This window comes from Hippichthys cyanospilos, chromosome 16 (genome assembly GCF_059441005.1).
Source record: "Hippichthys cyanospilos isolate Australia breed blue-spotted pipefish chromosome 16, RoL_Hcya_1.0, whole genome shotgun sequence".
Taxonomy (NCBI): Eukaryota; Metazoa; Chordata; class Actinopteri; order Syngnathiformes; family Syngnathidae; genus Hippichthys; species Hippichthys cyanospilos.
Window position 1 is genome coordinate 11628246 of NC_142384.1, and position 24764 is coordinate 11653009.

General features: G+C 39.1%; 1 protein-coding gene and 1 non-coding gene across 5 annotated transcripts; one reads left to right on the forward strand and one right to left on the reverse strand.

Moving 5' to 3' along the window:
• Positions 1 to 3537: 3537 nt before the first annotated feature.
• On the forward strand, positions 3538 to 24602 carry kcnh6a (potassium voltage-gated channel, subfamily H (eag-related), member 6a). 4 transcript variants are annotated; one of them, XM_088436817.1, is made up of 15 exons: positions 3538 to 3682; positions 4554 to 4657; positions 5664 to 5973; positions 6119 to 6321; positions 15087 to 15512; positions 16504 to 16921; positions 17632 to 17831; positions 17954 to 18206; positions 18998 to 19191; positions 19265 to 19364; positions 19949 to 20236; positions 20571 to 20760; positions 21743 to 21941; positions 22045 to 22278; positions 23288 to 24602. In XM_088436817.1, the coding sequence occupies exons 1-14, from the start codon at positions 3550 to 3552 to the stop codon at positions 22273 to 22275; spliced, it is 3249 nt and encodes a 1082-aa protein (XP_088292943.1). In that variant the 5' UTR covers positions 3538 to 3549; the 3' UTR covers positions 22276 to 22278; positions 23288 to 24602. The 4 variants fall into 4 exon arrangements, with proteins under 4 accessions (XP_088292943.1, XP_088292944.1, XP_088292946.1 ...); XM_088436818.1 differs by having other exon boundaries at positions 20574 to 20760; XM_088436820.1 differs by lacking the exons at positions 3538 to 3682; positions 4554 to 4657; positions 5664 to 5973; positions 6119 to 6321 and adding an exon at positions 11581 to 11685.
• On the reverse strand, positions 20915 to 20986 carry trnac-gca (transfer RNA cysteine (anticodon GCA)). The gene has a single exon. It is a non-coding gene; the product is annotated as a tRNA-Cys (tRNA).
• Positions 24603 to 24764: the final 162 nt, after the last annotated feature.

A 24764-nucleotide genomic window follows, 5' to 3' on the forward strand; every position in this document is an offset into this window, starting at 1 on the left:
TGTGTTTGTTTTCTGGATCCAGCCCTGCTTAGTCCATATTTTGGGTCTCACACTTGTGATAGAAATCTTTACTTTTAATTTGAAAGTCCGACGGTCGGCTATTTCCGTTCCTCTACGTCTTTGTTGGCTTGACGCCGATGGTTTGTGAGGACCCGCGGGGACGGTGGAAAGCAGCATAGAGTAAGTGGACCAATTTTAGGCCGACATGAGCTGCCGCTTCTTCTTCTGCGCACTTTTTATAGATACAAACTTGATGGAGAATGCTGTTAAGTAAAAGGCGACAACTTCCTGCATTTATTTTTGTACTTTTTTTTTCTTTTTTAATCGCGGCTGAACTGCCTGAAATCAACTGCACTTTTGAATACTTGTCTTCCTTTTTTGTTGTTTGTAACTCGGGCGTGTGACATCCAGCATCACTTGTCACCTTGGTAACCAGCCTTCATTATCATTATCATCAACCTCCTTGCATCAGCATCTTCAAATCCCTCAGCAGCTTTGCACGTGCGCGTCCTTCGAGTTGACTTTAAATTTGGCGCTTCCCGATGCCGATTTAGTTTTGCGGGGAGGTTGATGTGTTGTCATCATCATCATCATCGCTGTCAAGATGCCCGTGAGACGCGGTCACGTCGCCCTCCAGAACACTTACCTTGATACCATCATCAGGAAATTCGACGAGCAAAGTAAGTCTCAACATTCCTAAACCTCTACAACCATATTGTGTTAAATACTCGGATACTAAACGTAGTTGTGTTTATTTTTATACACTTTAAATCCCTTCAATTTATTTTAGATTGCATGGATGAGAAAAAAACCAAATTTTTCAGCGTCAGAACTCAGAAAAGTAATAGGACATCTGATTAATATGAGACACTTTTTTTTTCTTGCTATCTGAATCATATTGAGAAATGGCAGCGTTTCAAAAAGAAAAAAAAAAAAACACCTTTAGATGTCCTTAATCAAATATCTCTAAATATGTGTCAGAGCTGAAAAAGTAATAGCTCACCTGAGTGAAATACTGAGAGATGACATTGCTGAAATGGCTTCAACTTTTTGAGTCAAATGTTTCAAAAGCATTAAGTGTCAAACCTGTGAAAAGTAATAGTGTACCTTGTGGAAAAAGTCACACATTTTGTTCTTGATTGTATCTGTATCTGTTTTGAAATGTCACCTCCATTCAAGTTCTGAGTGAAAATGGTAGTGGAACGAATGAACTGAGGACAAAATTACAGCCTGTCATAGAAATATAGATAATCACATCAGTGCAATCTGATTGGTTTGGGCGATACCATCACATCACTTTTCTGTTGCCGATGGAGTCTTCATTCTCCATTCAGGCAAATCAGATATTTCAAAAGGAATTAAAAAAAAAAAGTAATATAATGTATGAATCTGTCAAAAATGACACTGCTATTAAAAACTGAGAGATTGCCGAGATTCTAAAGAAATGTCAAAAATGTACAAACACAATCAAAATTTCTGATGTAGATGTGCTAATGCTAATTAATCACATACATGAACATCGAAGTTTGGAGCCCACTCACTTTTAAGCCTTTTAACTGCAGACTTCAATGAACATGACCCCACTGCCTTTGATTGCCATTACACTGTGCCTACCCACAATCCCCTTGTGACTACTCTGCTACATCACATGTTCCTCTGCTCCACATATTGGCACTTTGGAAACCCTCATTGTCACTTAGCAGTTGCTAAGCAGCACACTCACCTGCTGGGGACAGTGTATTCTACATTGAAACTAGAAAAGGTGGAACACACACACACACACATATATATATATATATATATATATATATATATATATATATATATATATATATATATGTATATATATTAGTGTAGAAAAGGTGAAAGTGAGAAAGCATTTGGCCTACACGACACTGAACACTAAGATGACTCAGGAATAAGCTGCAGTATTGAAACAGTACACATAAACACGTACATAAGCGGTGCCATTTCCATACAAGTCTCTCAGTGAGTGAGTGTCCAGCTGCTCCACTGTGGCCTCTCAGGAGTTATTGTGATGCTAAGCAGCCTGTAAAGCTCCACTTCATTATTTCCACTCCACGTGATTGTTGACTGTATTAATAGCTAGCAGCATAAATGGGGAGATCCAGGTCCGGGAAGTGAATCCTTGTCATAGTTTGGCTTTAGCCACAGGTGCTTTTACACAATGGTGGTGGGCAAACTTGTATACCTGCAATGCACCTGTGTAAAAAGTTTTTTTTTTTTAATAACTGGACCAGGATTAGTTCATGTTCAAATAATTGCTAGCCTTGCTTTTATGACCCCCAGACTCGCACACCTTCACAAACTATTATTTTTTGGGGGGTAAAGATGAGTTGTTTTCTTCTATATAAAATATTAAATGTTCAACAATTACTGTATATAGATGATTCATGTCCCATTAGTAATTTACCCTTGCCCAATGAAAAACGAAAACATAAGTTTCACATAAAAATATTGAGGAAATCCATCACAGTCAAAATTGGATCGATTTAAACATATTCAATTGGTGTAACCTGATTTTTTTTTAAATGCTATTCTGAAGCATTGTTCAAGGCTAAATATGATTTTATTTCCTGCAGACTGAAAACACTGGACTTTAGAGTCAAGAGCTTTAAAACTCTTTTTAACTCAGGGGACACATGGAGCATGTGGCCTGGTCCTCACAAATAGCAACAGTCAACTGTAAATATATAGATGAAAAATCATTTGAGAAAATGATATAGATAAATAAAGTAAAACAACTTCCTTTTGGGTTGCTTACATATCACAATGGCACTTTTTCTTAAATTGCATGACATGTTTGGAAATCTTTTTTCTTACAACTGATCAAATATAAAAGAATAATTATAACTAGAACTTAGAATAAGATTAGCAAAGAATAAATAAACAAACAAAGAAATTCATCCCAAATATTCAGTGGAAGAAAAATACCCCCATAATACCCTCTTCTTTTCAAGGAGTACAGTGAAGTGCAAAGAAAATTAAACCGAATAAAATGGCACCGCTGCTATTGAAGCTCGGCACGGCTAATGCTAAATCTTGACATGTGGTCCCGCCAGATCGCAAATTCGTGATCGCCAATGCCCAGATGAAGAACTGTGGTATCATCTACTGCAATGAGGCCTTCTGCCAGATGTTTGGCTTCACGCGGGCCGAGATCATGCAGCAGCCATGCACTTGCCAGTTCTTGGTGGGGCCCGGCACCATGAAAACTGCCCTGGCGCAGCTAGCTCAGGCCCTGCTTGGCTCTGAGGAACGTAAGGTGGAGATCCTCTACTATGCCAAAGAAGGTATCAGAAAATGTATCAATCCACTCTGCATATAACTGCATTCTTTTTAATTCATTTACTGGCAGCCCAGTAGAAATGCATCTTTGACGGCCTTAGCCGTCAATGGCAGTGAATGAGTTCATGGGTTTATCTTTTCGGACATTTGCTTCCCCTGTCTGTGGATCTTGATAGGAGTTGGGACAGGGTACGTTTGATAACATTTCGCAATTAAATGACAGGCACCTGCAGGCCGTGCATGGTGGACATCGTTCCAGTTAAGAACGAAGAAGGCGTGGTCATCATGTTCATCTTGGACTTCCAGGAGCTCGTGGACCCGACGCTCAAGAAGTCTGGATTCCGCCAGCGAGTTAGTCAAGGCTGGCTCTACTGTGAGCAAAGAAAAGATACAAATGCTTTGACTCATGCATGGTCACGGAATGATATAGCTCATATCTCAAGGCGCCATGTCATATTTTTTTGGTCCTTGTTTTTTTTTCTATTACTTTATAGTTTATTTATTTTTATCACAGTTTCTTGATTTTGTCACCATTACCATGTTTTTTTTTCACTTTCTAGCTACTTTTGCTTATTTTTTTCACATTTCTTATTATTGTTTACGATTATTCATCATCATTATCATTTTTGCTTCATTATTCATCATTCTCAAGAAGATTCTTTATAGGTTTTTTTGTTTGTTCTTTTTGTTTGTTCGTTTTACCTTTTGAGACCCGGCCAATTCATGCATTTTGTCGTAGTCGCCATTTTGTCTCATCAGCGTTAATTGCATCCCAATGCCAAGATGTTCTCCATTGAGCACAGTAAGACTTTGTAGGGTATCTGAATCAAAGACACACACCGGGGGTCTTCAAATTGCGACTCCCGCCAATCACATTTTTGTGGCCCGAAGCCATATGAAATTAGGACATGGTCCCCAGTTTTTCCTAAAAAAAATCAAATGAAAAGGTTTGATGGTGGACATTGTTAGAAGTGTAAAAAAATAACTACATTATAAAGACAATGTGTTGTTGCTTGCTTGCTTGATTGATTTGAAGTATTTTTCTGTATGCGGCCCTCATAGTAAAAAAGTTTTAGTCAGCCTTTATGTAGACCAAATACAGTTGTCCACTACAGTGGACACAAATAAATAAGCCGGCTGTCTCAGGAGGTGTTTTCCTCAATTTTTGCCTTGTTTTTGTTGCTTTCTAACCGATTTCTCAAATGTTCGTTGCCCTGAACGTAATTGCAAAGTTTCTCTCGCAGGTCAAAATCGCAGACTGAAAATGCGGCTGCCAGTGTTGCGCTCCATGCGGCGGCAGTCGCTCGCCAAAGATCAGTTTGAGGGTGTCGTGGTGGATTTCTTGCAGGTAGGAGAATTTCCTATAATATTAAAATACTGTGAACATTCAGAGGCAGCAGTCTGCTCACGTGAAATTCCGTTTGAAATTGCCGTTAAACAGCTGCGGGGAACTGTTTAAAGGGGAAAAAGCCATCCGAGAGATAAATGAAAAACAAATGAACCGCTTGCTCGTGTTTGGACATTTCTGCTGTGTTCCTTGAGGGATGTCACTTCCTGACAGGATCCATGAGCGACCAATTCGGAAACACACTCTGTCACGTCAAACACACGCGCACCCACGCACCTACAGTCACACACACACTCACACACGCACACACACACATACACTTCTTTTTTACTTGATGCTCACTAGTATTACAATTTTTTTTGTTTTAAAATGATACGTTCACCTGTGCCCCTATCACAGGATTGTATTTGTATTGAGAATAATTTTAAAATGAAAAAAATGCCACAATCAGCTGAGCTTGCATATGTTAAAAATAGGACTTTTATGTTATAAGCGTTCAAAGAATGAACTCAGTTCTATTTACTTCCTCTGACAGCTGAACTGTGCTAACTTTGCACAAAAACAAAGATGAACTTTTGTGTAGATTTGTTTTAAAAAGTAGCTTGATGGCTCATTTTTGTCCTTTTATGTCAATGTATTAAATCGATACCTAAATAACCGGGACGTGTTATTCACTGCTCCACGAGCTGCCTACTTTATAAAACAAATCTACACAAACGTTCATCTTTCTATTTGTGCAAAGTTAGCATTTCAATTTATTAATTCAATACTTAAGTATCTAGGATTGATTGTCTGGACTCTTAAAAAACGTGAAAACACCTCCCTGGCAGTAAAACAATATCTAAAAATGATCCAAATTGTTTTATTTATTTTTTAAAATATTTTTCATGTATACAAAAAATGTACAACACCTTTTACATGTTTAGTTCGTTGTATGTTTTCAACCAAGTAGCCTAACATCTTTAAATGTTCTTTGTGTTGTTTGTTTGTTTGTTCTTTTCTTAAGCCCAACAGTGACGAAGTTCCCCTGAAGGATTTCCGCATCCCGTCTAAGGAGAGCTGCATACTGTCTGAGACGGAGGCCCTGATCGAACAAGACCTGGATCCTCCCTCGCCTGCCGCCCAGCCTTCCGCCAAGCGCCGCTCCCTGCTGATGGACCGTCTGGACCCGGGCCTGCCGTTACCCCGGGGGACCTTATCTCGAAGCAACTCACGAGAAAGTGTCCGCAGCCTGCGGCGCGCCTCGTCTCTGGACGACATTGAGGGGATGAAAGCGGAATGGAGCGCTCGCCCCAGAGAAACCCGAACTAATAGCAGTAAGTCTTGGAAAAGACTTTAAAAAAAGTGCCCGCACAGAGACAGTCAAAAGAAATAAAAAATCACAACAAACGAAGATAATGTTTATACTACAATACACAGATGCGATACAGTTGGAGACCAAACATGTTTTGTTTCGCGCAGATCTCAAACCGAGCGGTGCCAGCTCCACCTCGGACTCGGACCTGATGAGGTATCGGGCCATCGGGCGCATCCCGCAGGTGACGCTCAACTTCGGCTCGGACCGGGTCAGACCGCCCTCGCCCGGGGAGATCGAAATCATTGCGCCCAGCAAAGTCAAAGACAGAACGCAGAACGTCACTGAGAAGGTTACGCAGGTAACACAGGTGAGATATGAAGTCATTATTACCTCTGCCAGGGAGGTGACGATTGGACGTTTGCCTGATGGCATAAATAATATTTGAATGTCTTTGAAAAACTAAAAAAAAAAAAAAAAAAATCATTTTAAAAAAATGAGCTATGAACCTACCCAATGAGAGATTTTATTTGTCCCTATTAAGACTTCCATATTGCTTTCCAATCTTATCTTTGTGTGAACATTGCACCAAATTATAATCCCACATCTGTAATATCATATCGAATTTTAGTCCAGAACTGATCCAGGTTTTGCAGTGTAAACGCAAGATATGGAAGTCCACACAGTCACTCTAAGGCACAGTATTATTACTTATTTTAATATACTGTATATTTTTTTTAATATATATTTTTTTAAATGTTTTAAATGCTGATATTAATTAAGTACAATGGTACTTGCTTATTTAGGGTTATTAAGTACTAAAGTAATCCATTACCTTAGGCAATTAAGTACAGTACAGTAATCAATTACTTTGGGTAATTTAAGTGTGAGAAATTTAAGTGGTTGATTACCTAGGCACTAAAATAGTTGATTACTTTAGGTACCAAAGTAATTGATTTACTTCTGATTCGTGAGTATCTTTGAGCCAAACGTCTGAAAACAAAAATGAAAATAACAATAACACTGAAAAATGTAAATATAGATCATATCTTATTAGGATCATAATAATTGTTATTTGAGCTACGAACATCAAATCACATTTTATTCCATATCTGCTCCAGTTTGAGCCTTTAGCAACAATGTAAACACAAAAAGTAAAACTACACAGAAAATAGTCAGACGCTAAAAATCTGAGCCATATGCCATCAAATTACAGTTTTTTTAAAATGTAGGACATTATTATAGTCGGAAGTTATTATATTATCTTTCAGTTTGAAATGTGATTTTCTTTCTTTTGCAACTCACAACCTGTGGCTTATTAGCAGTTCACAGGAGGATATTTTGAGGCCCTCTACTTGACATTTAATGGTAGTGCAGCCGCCACATGTTTTGGACAGGTGATTGCTCTGGATATTTTATTTTAGATTTTTAATCACTTATAAGATACACAGTACAGGCTTGTGACAGCTTTTAATCATATTTTTGTTCTTATAACCTAAAGTGCAATATAAGACAAGATAACATTGATTATTTTCTCTTTGCAAAACCATATCAAACCGAGCTTTACTCCAGATCTGACCACATTGATTAACATCAGTGTAAACAAATCATAAACAACATCAAACAAATCCCATGGAAAACAGTCAGACACAGCTTTGTGATATTTCATCATTTTGATATTTTTTGGGTGTTTTTTTTGGAGCTACTTATGACAAGTTGGTCTCTTTGAATGAGGTTTGAGCTGTTTCTACCGTTTAAGGTCCTACATTCAGGAATTCGGCCGAGGACAAACGTTCAAACCTTGGCAGGGATCGTTTGAGTCTTCTCACTATATCATTTATCTTTTAGCTGGAGGTGAAAGTGACATTTATTTTTCTGCGTTCTGCTACTCCGCAATCGACTGTGAGAACTCAAACTTCCTTTTTCCTCTCTACGCGTGTGTAGATGCGTGCGCGTGTGCACTCGTGTGTGTCTGCGCGACAGGTTGGGGTCATGGAGTATCAACGCTCTCACGCAATCACAACTGTATATGCGCCCACACGCTAGTATGTCTAAAAATGGAGGGGCCGCCTCAGGCTTCTCGGCAGGGGCGCGAGATGATGTGCGGGGAGAAATAATCTCACCTGAGGTGTGACATGTGTCTTCACGCCGTGCGCGCTGTGTCGCCTCCACAGCGCTACCGTGTCAAAACCACCTCGACACAAGAAAGCTCTTGTAATATCAAGCCGTGTGCCCGTAAAATAGAAAGATATTTTTAGCGCGGACCTTGTTGGACATTCGGTGTCATAAAAGCATGTCTGGGCCTAGTTTATTTGTCAGTTTGGCTTGGTTGACTTTTGTTTACCGGTCATTTTGGATATGTTGCCCCCACTAGCTAAACTGACTCTGTCACCTTGCGGTGGGTCACATTTCCTTTTGACTTTGTGGCTTTCTTGTTTACATGCCGGTTTGGATTTTGTTGGTTTGGTTTTATTTGTTGTTTTAGACTTTGTTGGTCTGTTTATTTCCCGATTTGACTATGTGAGGCTCAGTATAACCATTGTGCGCACACTTTGCAAACTATATACATTGCATTTTTTCCCCTAATTTGTAAATGCTTTAAAAGCGTAATAATTCTTTTTTTATGAATTTTTTCTTTCGTCCACTCAAATTATTCAGTGGCATCAGTTCTATCAACACATATGTAGCGTAAATTTATCAACACCCACAAGTAGTTTGCGACGTGATGAATTACTAACACATAGCCTTTAACTGCTCTCTACCGCCACCTACTGCCTTGAGGTAAAACACAAGTCAACAAAGAATTTTGTTTGCTGACAAAGATTGACCGGCGCTCAAAGAAATGTTGCAAAAATTGCAGGAAAATCAATATAATAAATCCTATTAAAATGCATCTTAAAAATGGTAATTTTAATGTTTTATATGGTCCAAAATTTGGACTGGTTATTTTTGTCCACAAAATCTTGCACTTTCAGCTGCAATCACATAGAAATGTCAGAATTGTTGCATTTTGAAATTTTACATGCATTCAACATAATACAATTGATTCCTGCCTCAAAAAATGTGATATTTTTACCTGAAACTTATCAGCCAATTGAAGAGTGGGAATCCCGAAGTAGGCGAAACGGAAGTGAAGAGAATATTGAGTGATAATCAAGTTGTACTTATTCACTCTAATTTGAAGGCGTTTTTGATTGGATTGATCTGCAAAAATGATCATTCTTGGCTTTGCTTACCCCTATGTAGCGTGTGCTGTCCGCGTGCGCCCGTCAAGCAACGTTGCTTGGCCGGCTGACTGGTTGTCAATGAGTGACCTTGGCCTCTTGAGCTAATGGATGTGGAGGACAGCGTTTACACTACATGAATACACCTTGCAGGCCCACAGCACCGCCCCAAACGCAGCCCGCGTCACAGCCAGAATGGCGTTAAATTGCCTTCACGTTGGTTATTGTTGGGTTACGCCATAAAAATTCCCGGCTGCTTAATTGAGTTTCGATTGGCATCTTGCAAAAGCGAAATGAAGGTTGCCATTGATCCTCGCTGCCATCGATTGGTCCGCATAGCGTGATCGAGCAGGAAAGCCTAGATGTGTGCGTATGTGCGCGTGTGTGCGCGCATGTGTGTATGTGGCACCCCCTGGCTTCCACAGCGGCGATGTGAGAATTTTATTTGTAAGTGCCAATAATTTCCCTTCATTCAAATTCAAATTATAAATGGCAACACTGCTTATTATTATGACATTATTATCACATATTTTGGCACTGAATACATTTGATGGTGTTTTCTAATGACCGTGTAGACCAACACATTGCATTTGAAATAGTGTTCCTCTTGTGGCCCCAAATATTATGGTCGGTATATATGTTACATCATTTTGACCGTTGATCAAAAGAATTTGTGGAATGAGGACCTAATGAAGTGACTGTTAAATGTCATGATGTCATCAAATGTAACTCCCAGTTGTTTTGTCTTTCTTTCTTTCTTTCTTTCTTTCTTTCTTTCTTTCTTTCTTTCTTTCTTTTTTCTTTCTTTCTTTCTTTCTTTCTTTCTTTCTTTCTTTTTTTCTTTCTTTCTTTCTTTCTTTCTTTCTTTCTTTCTTTCTTTTTACAAGCAAATTAAGTTTTCTTTTTTCCCAAATTCAAATGTTCACGGTGGATTCTGTGTACTGTAAAAACAGTTATGATTAAAAATAATTATGTTTTGGGTAAAAAAAAACAAACAAAAAAGGACCAACCCAATACTGGTGACAATATGGCCCAGTTTTCTGGGTTGTTTTGCACAAAACAACCTAAAAAATTTGCAATTTTGTACCAGTCTACTTTAGAAATGAGGTTGTCTGTATAAAACAACCTCAAAAACGGCGTCAAATTAACCCAAATAATTTTTCTGTCCTTTTTTGACCCATATTTGGGATATTTTGGACCCAACTGTTTTTAGAACGTGTCCCTAGTTATTTCTACATACAAAGTCAGCTCAAAAATATGTTCTATTTGCCCACATTTGTTTAAACAGAATATTCTTATTTATATAATATTTGTGGAAAACGAATTAAGCAACAAAATCCTCTCATTTTGATCCGTCTCGGGGAATGGCAATTTTGCCACTTACAGTCGATTGAAAATGACATCACATTTGCTAAGGGCTCTGGAAATGATCAATCGGAGCTCAGGTCAGGCTTAGGTCATTTGAAATTGTCAGGGAAATCTCTCAAAGAAGACTAGGACAAGCCGAGCTGCTAAGCAGCAAAAAGAGTAACTCATTTGAAATTCATAAGCTGAACTGTGATGGTCATTACCATTATAAAGCCCCGAGCATGTGATAGTATTTTCAAAGTCCGCATGTTGGCAAATAAAGTCTTGTGTAACTGACAAATCTAAAACTGTGGACAAAAATGTCGAATTTGAGATTAATTCCAACAATACACTCCTTGGGGTCTCTAATTAAATCCAATTAAATTGTATGAAAATAAGAAAAGATCATTTCGTCTTACCCTTAACGCTTGCAATGTGCAGTTGAAGTGACTTGGGGTGTTCCTTTTGTATTACGTTGAATGCAACAAAATAAGTGTTTAGCAATTCAAGATTTTGAACTTGTTTTTGTGGCCAAATTCTTTTGAAATATCTGTAACATTCATGATAAAATAGCAATAAATTCTCTTGGCACAAGTCACATCAAATAAACAAATACAAATAAACTGTGTGACACAAACACATTGCTGACTACTACATATCATTTTGAAGGGAATTAAGTGTAGAATAAGAATATATGAACAATTCAATTCACATTATTTTTTTATTTACACGAGAGCCCATTCCCAAGTGATAAAAAGGGATGGATTTTGCTGCTTAACTCACAGTCTACAAATGCATTATTAATCAGAATAGTGTGTTTAGGCTAGTAGGAGCTCATTAAAAGTTTTATTAAAAAAAAAAATCTATTGATTTCCCTTTTAAAATGGAGTTTCAGTTTTATTGTTTAAATTCCCACATTTAACTTTGCTACCAACAGTTATTGTCACGTCCATTCTTGTGATGTCATAATGTCACATGGAGACCATTTTTAATGTCTGGGCTGGGCTTAATGTCGGGGTTAGAGAGGGACGGAGGGAAAGCGAGGGGGTAGGAATGTAGTCGAGGGAGCCATGCAGATGGACGGACAGAGCTTGCCGTCTCTTTTTCTGTCTGGTTAGCATGAAGTGTTCTTCAGCATGAGCTTCAAGCAGAAACTCCAGCCTGTGAGTACTTTTATTTTTCTTCTAAATGCACACACACCTCATATATTTACGGTGAAAGTGTTCTGCGGATGCTCCTCTTTTTTATGTAGAGTTAACAGGTGAGAAACAGGAAGTCAGGAAGCACGCGCTCATACTTATTTTTTATTCATTTTTTCACTGGTTTGTCTTGTTGACTTTGTTGATGTAGTGTTGCTTGCACAAACTGATATTTTTGTTGTTGGCTTTGCTTAGCCAAATGGATATTTTTGGCACTGTTGCCCCTAAGTTGAAGTTGTCACTTAGGTCTTGTTATTTTGGATTTGTTGTTTTGATAGACATTTCTTACTTCCCTTGCAATTGCTTCCTGGCCTAAATTGTCTTTTTTTATTATTATTATTATGTTTGTTTGCCCTAAAATTCCTTACCTTTTTTTGTTTACCCCAATTCCCATACTCCCCCCGACCCCCCTCCCAAAAAAAAAAAAAATATATATATATATATATATATATATATATATATATATATATATATATATATATATATATATATATATATATATATATATATATATATATATATATATATATATATATATATATATATATATATATATATTTATATATATATTTATAAAACTTATTGATTTTATATCATTTTGGCTTTGTCGCTCGACAATTTGCTTCAACCAGTTTGTCATCTATCAATGCTGTCATCTTCATTTCATGCTAACACAAGAGCCCATGCAGGCATGAACTGGTGCCACTTTAATTATAACAAGCTTGTAGGTTGCATGCGACAAGCTGACTTGGGTGCTCATTACAAAACAGAGCGAACGCATCAATAACTTGTTGGATGAATCAACCTTGCGTTTACACTCTCGTTAGCATGTCTCAGGTCACGGCGGCCCCTGTCAGCTCGCCGAGCATCTCTAGCTTGTCACTTTCCTGTTGGTGACCCCTCGCTGACCTATTTTGATTCGATCCCAAGTATAGTCAAGCTTTGAATGCGCTGTCCATTTTATAATGTGTGTGTCTTTTCTTTTTGAAGTTGGTTATTTTCAGCTAGGAGCTGGGCCAGTGGAAACAGAACATTAATACACTTCTTGTGGTTCCTGGGGGAGAATTCACTGGTTATGTGTGTCAGAGGCAGCAGTTGAACTTCATCATGGTTGCCATCATGCAAAGTACAATACAAATTAGCCCAGCCGAGGCATGAAAAGTATCAGATTCATGCAGCAACACTGCAAAGTGCTAAATGTGATGTACTTATTTAAATTGTTGTTTTGGTGGTTTTTGCCCATGTTGAGTCCTGGTTTTGGCTTTGTTGACACTGCAAATTTTCATTTTTGCCAAATCTGCCAGACAGCGACAGGGGAGCTGCCAGGATAATGTACAGTATGTGGATGAATCCAGTGCATGAGCAAAAGATTTTAGAAGTAGCTCACGAGGGCTGATAATAAAGTGTGACGTCTTTTCATAAAACCAGGCTCATGTTAGAGGCAACTTTTAGTTATTGATGAAAATAAGAATTTTAAGGATTTCTACATACACAACTTCCTGAAGGTCTCAACTTTTATTTCGCTACTTCTTGCCTCTTCTATTGCGCCTTCAGTGCACCGAATTTTTTTTTTTTCAAAGGACTGTCACCTCACAGGAGCGCATAATGAACTGCAGCACTCCCACGCTCAATGCTAACATGGAGTCTGAAGCAATCTAACTATGGAGGACCAACTGTGCCAAAATTCAATAAATATACCATTCAGTTATTAAATAAAAGTGCCATTAAATAATTAAACATGTAATTAATTAATGAATTTAAAGTGTCACTAATTATATAAATGTTTCATTGATTAAATAAAACATTTGACTAATTAATTAAACATTTAATTCAAGACATTTTTAATTACTTGATAAAATATCTAATATTTAATTCATGACATTTTAATTAATGTAACATTTCTGTAATTAATGACACACTGAATCGTGCATTTAGTTTATCGCTCGTCGAAGTTTGACGGGCGGGTCCTAACACCTGATTGTTTACCCTGCTCTGTCTTGACTTAAAGAGCAGGGTAGCCAATCGGGAGCTGAAACTTATTAAATGAATGTTACTGACCTGTTTGAGACAGATTTCTGTACATTTGAATGAATTTCAGGGTCCTTTAGGCTATAGCTACCCTGTGCATGAATCCAGCCGGTTCAGCTCATCACTCCACCGCCTGGCGATCAATCGATATCAGCACTTATTGTCTGTCCGGATCAAAATTGGGTCACATGCTCGGGACAGAAGCAGGTGAAAAGCGCTCCTGTTTTTAACAGGAGTCAATTTGACTCCGTTTAGCAGTGAGTGCATGCACACGTTGGAGGGAGGTTATAACTTGAAATGATGCAGGAGGAAAGAGGAGATAGAGGAAAGCAGAGTCTTTGGAGAAGCTTGTTCTTGTGCTGTTGTGGTGGACAGAAGGATGCCAGGGTGCAGATGGAGACTCTGGTTGTCATACCGGTCAGTACGATCCTAAATCTTCAAAGTGGCTTTGTTTTTGTGTTTGGTTTGCTTCTTTGAGTCGTTGGAATTACACAAGTTCTCCACTATAAAAGAGACCAATTGTGTGTAGTTTTTTTTAATTGAGGTATGACGGTAATATGATTAAATACGATAAGGTAGGGCAGTTCCTAGTATGTTTTTTAACATTTGTTAGTAATGAAAATACATTTTTGCAAATACTATTATCATCCAATTATGTAGTTTTTTGTGTATTTTTGGTAATTTGGGGATTTTTATTATAATTTTGCGCACAATTCAAAATTCAAGATCTAATTACATTCTAGTTACATTCTATACTTTATAATAATATTGATATTGAATAATGATAATCTTGATTTTATAGATATCGGTATAGATATATAGAGAGATGAATAATAGTTTTTGGTTTAATTTATTTTGATTTATTGATTTATTTTTTCATATTATTTTGTACATTTTTGGTAGTGTTGGTCATTTGGGAATTTCTCTTGTTTATTATATTTGTATGTTTTTAATTTTTATTCCCATTTTTTTTAATCCCTATTTAGTATGAAATACCAATACCAAATACCAAAACCATATTTGTAACCCAATTCATAATACTTTAAAAAAGCAATTTCTACGTACAGTGCACTCCATGCAACAAACATGCAACAGTAAATTAACTCAAATCAAATCAAGCAACTACAAAAATAAATGAATACAGATAATGTAAACTCAAAATAAAAACAAAACTACATACAATACAAGAGCAAATCAGAGTCACACAATGAGTCAAATGTCAAAGAAATTACATGGCTCTTTTGGAAAGCTTTATTGTATTTTTTTATCCAGTTGTACCTACTAAAGTGTCGAGTGGGCGTTTTTGGGCGTCAATGAGTGTCCCCCCTGCCGGTCAGGTGCTGTCGCTGGGCGCCGACGTGCTTCCCGAGTACAAGCTGCAGGCCCCGCGCATCCACCGCTGGACCATCCTGCACTACAGCCCCTTCAAGGCCATGTGGGACTGGCTCATCCTGCTGCTGGTCATCTACACGGCCATCTTCACGCCCTACTCGGCCGCCTTTCTCCTCAACGAGGTGGAGGAGGACCGGAGGCGGACGTGCGGCTACACCTGCAATCCTCTCAACGTGGTGGACCTCGTGGTGGACGTCATGTTCATCGTGGACATCCTCATCAACTTCCGGACCACCTACGTCAACCACAACGACGAAGTGGTCAGCCACCCGGGTCGCATCGCGCAGCACTACTTCAAGGGCTGGTTCCTTATTGACATCGTGGCCGCCATACCCTTTGACCTGCTTATCTTCCGATCCGGATCTGAGGAGGTATGGAATCAAATTTGAGTTTTTGTCTTTTTTTTTTTTTTACTTGACTTGAATAGTTTAACTCAATTAACCATCAGTTTGCCAGAAAATGCGGCTTCAAGCTATAGTTATACAATATCTACTGTAAATTCCAATCCATGTAGATGTTTACAGTCAATCTTTATAATAAAATAATATAAAAAATATATGCAGTATTAATGAACTAACAACATAAATGGATTGGTTCTTGATAATTGCGGTGTCATAACATTTTAGCCATCAGCTATTTGAACACAAATGGGGTATCAACACACGTAGACTGACATTATAGTAATATTTATTGGCATGCTGTATATACTTTACATTATTGCCACGCCATGAAGAGGTTTACTAAAATAAACAAACCAAACAAAAAAGCAGAGAAATACACAATATGTATTTAAAACAACAACAAAACTTCATCTTCTGCTGGATTGAATGCTAACACACAATTCAAAATGCCATAGATGCTGTTAAATCGTTTTAGTAAACAAATATGTGGACACAAATGGTTTATCAACACATGTCGAAGCACAATTTAACATTCGCTATCGGCCTATCTTCTTTGAAAAATTGGCTGCACCTTATTTCTATGGTTGTATTATTCCGCCCCCGGTGGTCTGTTTGTAATCATTGCACATTGCAAAAAAAAAAGATAAAATGCTTCAGTGCGTCTACTGCAAAGTAGATCAAAATAGCATTCTGTAACAGCAAAGTCCACGATCACCTCTACGAGTTATCAAACGCAAATTATTTAACAATAGCTTTACTGAACAAACAATAGAAAAATGAAAAACGTAATAATAAGCTTCAACAGCTATCACTTAAACTCAGCAAAACACAAGCAGACTTACTTACCTATACTCTCAATGACTGAGAGTACCATCATTGGCCAGGTCAAGGCCCGCCTTTTAAAGCCACACACATTCAAAGTCACAGACTTTGAAAGAAGATTTTGTATTTTCGTCGGCAGCCGCAGACGACCACGCTGATCGGGCTGCTGAAAACGGCGCGTCTCCTGCGGTTGGTGCGCGTGGCCCGCAAGCTGGACCGCTACTCGGAGTACGGCGCCGCCGTGCTCTTCCTGCTCATGTGCACCTTCGCCCTGATCGCTCACTGGCTGGCGTGCATCTGGTACGCCATCGGCAACGTGGAGCGCACCAGCTCGGCCCGCGTGGGCGTGATGAAGATCGGCTGGCTGGACAACCTGGCCGAGCAGATCGGCAAGCAGTACAACGACAGCGACGCCGCCTCGGGGCCGTCCATCAAGGACAAGTACGTGACGGCGCTCTACTTCACCTTCAGCAGCCTCACCAGCGTCGGCTTCGGAAACGTCTCGCCCAACACGAACCCGGAAAAGATCTTCTCCATCTGCGTCATGCTCATTGGATGTGAGTCCCTTTGGGTTTACTTGCTCAAACTTGCTTTTATTTTTGCTCTAATTAGAATATATATTATTTTTTACATTACGTTTTTTGCTGTATAGCAGATCAATTTTTTTGTTCTATTTTGTTTTATTTTTCCAGCTGTTATTTGTTTGTTTTTCATTTCTGAACGTTATTTATTTTGTCATTTATTTTTGCATTTTTATATTATTTTATTTATGTTTTTCAGTTATTTTATTATTTTCAATTTTAGTTTAGTTTTTTGTTATTTATTTTTTTCTTTAGCCTTTTCTTTTCTTTGTCATTTCTGATTTTGGTGTCTTGAATTTATCCCGTCTCATTTTTTTCACATTCACATTTTCTTATTTTCTTATTTTTTCATGTTTGGTTTAGCTTTTGCTAATTTATTAATTACATTTGACTTTATTTTTACATTTTTACATTTTCTGTATATTGGCTCTTGCTTTGATTTTTGGCTAAAGTTTTATTTTGATTTTTTTTCTCATTACAGCTTTGATGTACAGTGGACCCCCACTTTACAATCCATTGATTCACCTATTCATCGATTTTTTTTTTTTTTTATTCCAATAATTAAAAATAATTTTTCACATTAAAGACCGAAGTTTAGCGGATACTAAAATGAGACTACGACTGTCAAGGGTGAAATTTAAAATTTTGCTGTGTAAAATGTAATTTTGCTTTTCCCCTTGGCGCAGCTCTGATGTACGCCAGCATCTTTGGCAACGTTTCGGCCATCATCCAGCGGCTGTACTCGGGCACGGCGCGCTACCACACGCAGATGCTTCGTGTCAAAGAGTTCATCCGCTTCCATCAAATCCCTGGCGGATTACGACAGCGTCTGGAGGAGTACTTCCAGCACGCCTGGTCCTACACCAACGGCATCGACATGAACGCTGTGAGCATGCCAACACTCTCGTCAAACTTGACTTGAGTCTCTTTTTTCATTTTACATACTGATGGTAAAGTTCTGGCTGTAAAATCCCGCTTTTGAAAGGCGCATCTTTTGTTTCCCGCCAGGTGTTGAAGGGCTTCCCTGAGTGCCTGCAAGCGGACATCTGCCTGCACCTGAACCGCACGCTGATGCAGCAGTGCAAAGCGTTCCGGGGCGCCAACAAAGGCTGCCTGCGAGCCCTGGCCATCCGCTTTAAGACCACCCACGCCCCGCCCGGCGACACCCTGGTGCACAGCGGCGACATTCTCACCGCGCTTTATTTCATCTCCAGCGGCTCCATCGAGATCCTGCGCGACGACATGGTGGTGGCCATACTGGGTGAGGCCCACGTCTGCTTCCTTTTGCTTGGACTTTTGTCAGAGTTTTCAATGAGAAAGACTGCGGAAGAGAACACAAACTGAGTCAAGATGTCTTTTGGGAAAGGAAGACCAAACCAAACTGCAGACAACTTGACAACGTTTGTGACTCTGGAATTTGACTTCAGGCTGTTTACTTATCTCCACACCTGATCAGAGAACTTCCTTTGTAGGCCATGTGTTTTGTCCTATCCCTTGATCTTTACATCAAAGGATTTTAACATCAACAAAAGACACTAGGAAGCTGAAATTTCACCCAAATATTGACAGCTTGGTACAGCCGCTTAGTTTTCACACTATCAGAAGCGTACCATCCCTTGGCCAATACACGGTTAGAATGATGTGGTAGAAAATACCCAAATTTAAATTTCAAATGATTTTTTTCCTGTTTTTTAATCCCACAAGGGGAAAGTCATTCTTCCATTCATTTTCCAAACTGCTAAATCTCACTAAGATCAGTGAAAAAAATCCGCTCAGTTAATGGAAATTAAATTAAATTGATTGAAATCTATTTTTTATGCCTTTTCTTCAAAGCACCCACACACGCATGTACACACACACGCACACACACGCGCTGCTACCGTGTCGCCTCGCCAGGGGTGTTTGGGCACAGTTCCATTTAATTGTTCCATTCGGCAGCACCATTGATCACCGATAGCGCTCCAGCTTGGGTCTTTCCTTTTCCAGCAGAACATCAACCGCGGTGTTTTTGTTTTGTTTGGGCTCAAATTCCCTCGATTTGCGCAATTCCAGGAAAGAACGACATCTTCGGCGAGTCGGTCAGCATGTACGGCAGGCCCGGCAAGTCCAGCGCCGACGTTCGAGCTCTGACGTACTGCGACCTGCACAAGATCCAGAGGGACGACCTGATGGAGGTTCTGGACATGTACCCCGACTTTGCCGACACCTTCTGGCACAACCTGGAGGTCACCTTCAACCTGAGAGATGTGAGTGGCGCCAGATGAAGTTGTTGACTTACCAGGCGTGCGTTTCTCCATTTCTGAAGCTGCTCTGTATCAGGCAGATCGAGTCAACCTGCCAACCCCGAGTAAGGACTCGGAATGTAGCTACCGGCGCGACCGGCACCACAGAGGCTCCCCGCGACGCCGCAATCGACCCGGTGAGAGATGACCCCACCGTTATAAAATCGGAACGTCCTTTGACCCTTGTGCGCTACCTTGTCCGATCCTTTGATCTTAAATTCAAAGGCGTTACACATCAAAGGGGAACTTTGAAGGAAATGCTCGGGAGCTGAAATTTCACCCAGACGTGTCGAACTTCAATATGGCACAGTCACTTAGTTTTCACACTACCAGGAGCGTGCCATTCTTTGGCTAAAATCCTGCAAAAATGATGTAGAACAAACTCATTTTTATCATGGGCCACATTGTAGTTCTAGTTTTTGTCAGAGGGTGGGATGAACTGCGAATCAAATTTTTAGTGAGTTTGTCACACGCTTAGCTAGTTTTGAAATCAGTTGAAAAACAGTTCACAAGAGAGAGTGTGTCCCCCCCCCCAAATTTTAGAAGTTGAAGACATCTTGCAAGTTTGGTATTTTAGCCAGAAACTGGGAAGTCAAATCAACATTTCGCGGGCCACATAAAATGATGTGGCGGGCCGGATCTGGCCCCCGGGCCTTGAGTTTGACATCTGCGACGTAGAAGAAAATGACCCAAAACCGAATAACAAAACTATGACACACAGATGGCACGGACCGGGAGGACACATACCCAGAGCAGTCTTGCCTGATGGCCAACCATCACAAAGCAGCGACGCCGCGCTGGGACGAGCAGTGCAGCAGCGACACTTTTTCGTCCGAGTCCAGCGACGACGAGATGAAGCACATGAGGCGGAGCAGTAAGGGGGAGCTTTACCCGCCGCCGGCAGGGGACGCCAGAGACTACCCCCCGTCCGTCATCAACCTCCTGCCTCATGGCAGACCCGTCCCGGGGATGGCCAAGCCCGTAGACCTTGCCGGGTCGCCCTACTCAGGTGACGAGTCCGCCGCCTTCCATGTAGGCTAAAACGAGCTATGGTCAAGGACTACCCATACCAAATATCGCTATTCTTTTTTGAGCAATTTAGCTGTGTTGTGAACATTGCCCATGGATACAAGAGAGAATTATCAATTATTTCTTCAGTTATTATTTATTTTAATGTTATTTATAAGTTTAAGCAGCTGCAACAGCCCAAATTGTTTTTATTGTATTTTTTTTAATTTAGTGATGTATGATTTCTAGCTGATCAGTCGTAATGTTTTTGCTAAGTCCAAATAATTCCATCAATGTTTTCTAAAAAGATTTTGTCCTGACAATTTCTTTGACAGCAGCGGTTCCCGTCAGCATGTCAGGCCTTTATGGCTATTGGCCAGAGCGCCGGTCCAGCCAGTTCTCAGAGGCCCAGAGACGCTCGTCATCTGCGGCCAGGACCACGGGCTTCCAGCCTGTCCCCTGTTCTGAGGACCGGCCCAGCGAGCTTGGGTCCAGACTGGAAGTGCTGCAATCGCAGTTAAACCGGTGAGACTTGGTTTCTATTTTTTACCATGGTTGGTACATAATAATGTAACAAAAAAGTATTTTTGGAGTTATGTTACGACGGATGGGGATTGGAAAACGTAACATAATCGAATTACGAATGTTTTGCTTTTCCATTGAAAAAAGAAAATTTGGAAGGGGGCACCCGGATTTGAACCGGGGACCTCTTGATCTGCAGTCAAATGCTCTACCACTGAGCTATACCCCCGTTCCGTGTACGATGGCAGCATTTGTTTGTTTTTGTTAATTCCAGCTATCATGAAAGCTGATAAATGTTTGTGTTAGGGAAAAGACACAAAACAACAATAATAAGAACTGTTTTGGGACGAAAACGATGTAACGTTGTCTATTAACGTCATTGTTTACGTTGTGTGTTTGCGTGAAGATTACGGCGCGACGGCGACATCTAGTGGACGATTAGTCGAGCCCTCATACCTGGAAATTCATTCGAGGCATTTTTTTTTATCATTTCCCAAAATATACTTTTTACAAGCGTTGATAAATATTAGCTGTGTCATCCTCAGATAGGAACGGATTTGAAAAATGTTTTTTTTTTTTTTTTAGAAATGTGATCGCTACTTGTGTGAGTCACGTGACATACCGCTGACTGTAACCGTAGCTTCAAAGGTTAAAGTTTCTCAACATATCAATTCATCTCTTGAAAAAAAATATTTCAGTTGATTTTATGAAATTCATCAGGCTCAGGGAGAAATGTCCTCAACAAAAGCTTTTTTTGGTACTTTCGAAGCACAGCAAATTGTGGTACCTTGACTTACAAACACGGTTTTGGGCTAAGAAATAAATAATGAATAGTGCAGGTTTTTTAGCAAGGTTTTTCAGAGTTTTGGGAGCAGAAAACACACACACATATGCACACACACACACACACACACACACACACTAATTCACTTATTTAAATTCCATTGTTGACATTCTTGTTCACTTCATTCTGTTTTTATTCCAGGCTGGAAAGCCGAATGACAGCGGACATCACCGTCATCCTGCAGCTCCTTCAGCGTCAGATGGCGCCGGTACCGCCCGCCTACAGCGCCGTATCACCCAGCCCCCTGCCCCCGGCCGCCGCCACCCTGTACGGCACCACGCCGCCGCCCACCCTCCTCACCGTCCCTCCCATGATGGACAGTGCCGCGTCGCTGCTACAAGTTCGTACTTACGTGCACTAAATGATTTTGTTCAAATATTACGGACAAAAGTTGGGATTTGACAAAGTCTAGCTCGTCCAACATGTCTGTCTTCCCGGCCTAGAGTCCAGAATCTGCGTCCAAGTCCAAGGACTCGCTATCCAGCGGGATACACGTGACGGCTGCGTCGGATGACACCTTGCCCCTGACTCCGCCCCAGCCCGAGGCCCCGGCTGCGTTGGGCGCCGCCCAGCGCTTCCCGTCCCTCCCCGAGCACCTGGAGGTCTCTTCGCAAGCGCCGGAAATCCAGAGGCACGTCTCGGACCCGGTCCTGCCGGGAAACCCCGGATGCTAGAAGGTGAAGCGGTACCGCCCGGTTTGAACTCACTAGTTCCTTATAGCTATATGACTCAGGATATCAGAAACACACTGGAAAAAAATAAAGAAAAATCAATAGCATCATGTCTAAATATATTGTATTCATTACAATTGTGTGCTAACGTTACCATTTTGAGAGATAATGTTGTAATTTTTAACAAAAGTAGAAACCCACAGTTGTAAACTGTTAAAGAAAAGTTGTACAGTCAGAAGAATAAAATGAAAATTGTTCAAAATTTAGATGAAAAAAATTATGAAAAAAAAAACTGCATTATGAGTTTAATGTTAAAAGTTGGGGGATGGTCCAGTTCTCATTTTACAATGTGTTTAAAAAATGTTTACAGTTGAAAAAGTTCAACTATCAATAAAATTCATGACTAATGTTAACATTTTGAGGGGTATACATTGAATGGAGGAAGAAAAATCACTATGGCAAATAAGTTTAAAAAGTACAGTGAGCAAAAATCGTAATTACAAAGAGTAATGTTAAAAAGTGGTTGCATAGCGTGATCATTTTTTAATCGGGAAAATTTCATTTCTACATTAAATTGTTTTAAAACTGTAAGAAAAGGTTGCACGCAAACACAAAGCCGAAATTCTTGACAAAGTTTAAATAGTCCAAGATGATATTGGAAAATTATGATGGAAATTTTATCTTTCAAACTCAAAATGGCAAAAAAAATATGGATAAAAAATACTCAAAGAATTTCAAACCAAAATGGCAATATCACGTGTCTAAAAAAATAATCAAACCGTTACAGGATTACCAATATGGCAAGAAAGTTAGTAAATAAAACTAAACTTTGTTGAAAAATATGATAAATGTATTTGATATTAGTAATTGCAGAAATACTTCTTTCTAGCAAAGTTGACTGAGGAAAAAAGAAGCTTTTCTTATAAACATGACAACTTACTTACAAACATTACTTTTTTTTACTGTATTTATTTATTTATTTATTTATTTATTTATTTATTTATTGTCTTTTCAGTGCTTCCCTCACACACGTTGTTATGATCCAAACACCGGATTCTTTTCCACCTCATCGGACTGACTTCGGCCGTGTGCCTGTTTCCGAGACTCCACAGCGCCCCCTCCTGCTGCTGTGCCGCACTGCCCCTCCCTCCACTCATACACAACCAACACAGAGAAAAAACGTTGAAAAATGTTGACATGGAATTTCAAAAATAGAAAAAAAAAAGAAGAGGTGTAGTGTACATATGCTGGAAAGCCTTAAAGAAAAACTAAATTCACTTTTTACTTTTGCATTAACTGTTTTTGCACAATTTTACAAAGGAGTATTAGCACCACACTCAAAAGAAAATGGCTTAATTATTATACAAGAATACAAATTTCTATTTTTCTGACACCTGACCATTATAAAGATTTTTTTTTCCCATTCATTAAAATGAGACTTAACTTCTGTGGTATGGTGACATTTTCATTGAAATAAATACAGGACTTTTTTTCAGAACAATTGACTTTTATTAACGCGACTTGCATACATTCATTTCTTTGAAATGCAATATACAATTTAACTTTAGCTAAACCTCTCAAAGAAAAACTTTTTAAAAAAATCTATTTTTTGAGAACACTCCTGAATATTTTGTTTACAAACACAACTTTTTAGCTCTACAAATGTAAACTTTTCATGAAAATTTCAACTTCCAAAGACCCAAATTCTAGAAAAACAGCTTTTTTCTTACTAAAGAACGCCCCATTCCTCCATAATAAAAAAAAGAACTTTTTTAAACATTCAAATTGTTTTCTTGAGAAAAGATTTCTCCCAAAAAATTGTCATCTATTTTTTCCTGAGACAAAACTTTTTTATATAAATATAAATATGTTTTTACATTTTTATTCAACTTAAAAAGTCCATTTAAAATTTTTAAATAAAATCATAAAACATTTGTATAACATTTCCTCCAAAGAATGCTACTTTTTACTCCGAAACATAAATCCTCTTTTTTGAACAGTTTTCTTTTTAAGTGCAGCCCTAATACTCCTTTTAGACAAATGTAAAACCTTTACAAAATCTTTGTACAGGAGTGTCGTCCACATCAATTTCGTAAAGAGTGACTGAATTTACTGGCTTATGATTCGCAGTTCATATTTTCATTTAGTTTATATTAAAAGAAAATCCACAATTTTGCTTCAATTGGATCAGTAAGTAAGTATCATGGGATTACTTTTGTGCTGTTCTCACAGATTTATGAATATTATGAAGAGTGAAGAGGACAAACACTGTCCAAAAGGCACAAGATAGTGAATGTATGACTTTTGCAATAAATCAATTTATAATCTTACATTTTTCATCAAGCATAATTTCCATTTTTTTTTTTTAATAGAATTGTTGCTTGTATTAAGTAGCTAGACTTTTTGTTTGGCCAGAAAAACTATTTAAAACTACCGTACTTCTATTTCATGAAAAAGTTTATTCCTTTTGAGTGAAAAACGGTCTAAATCTT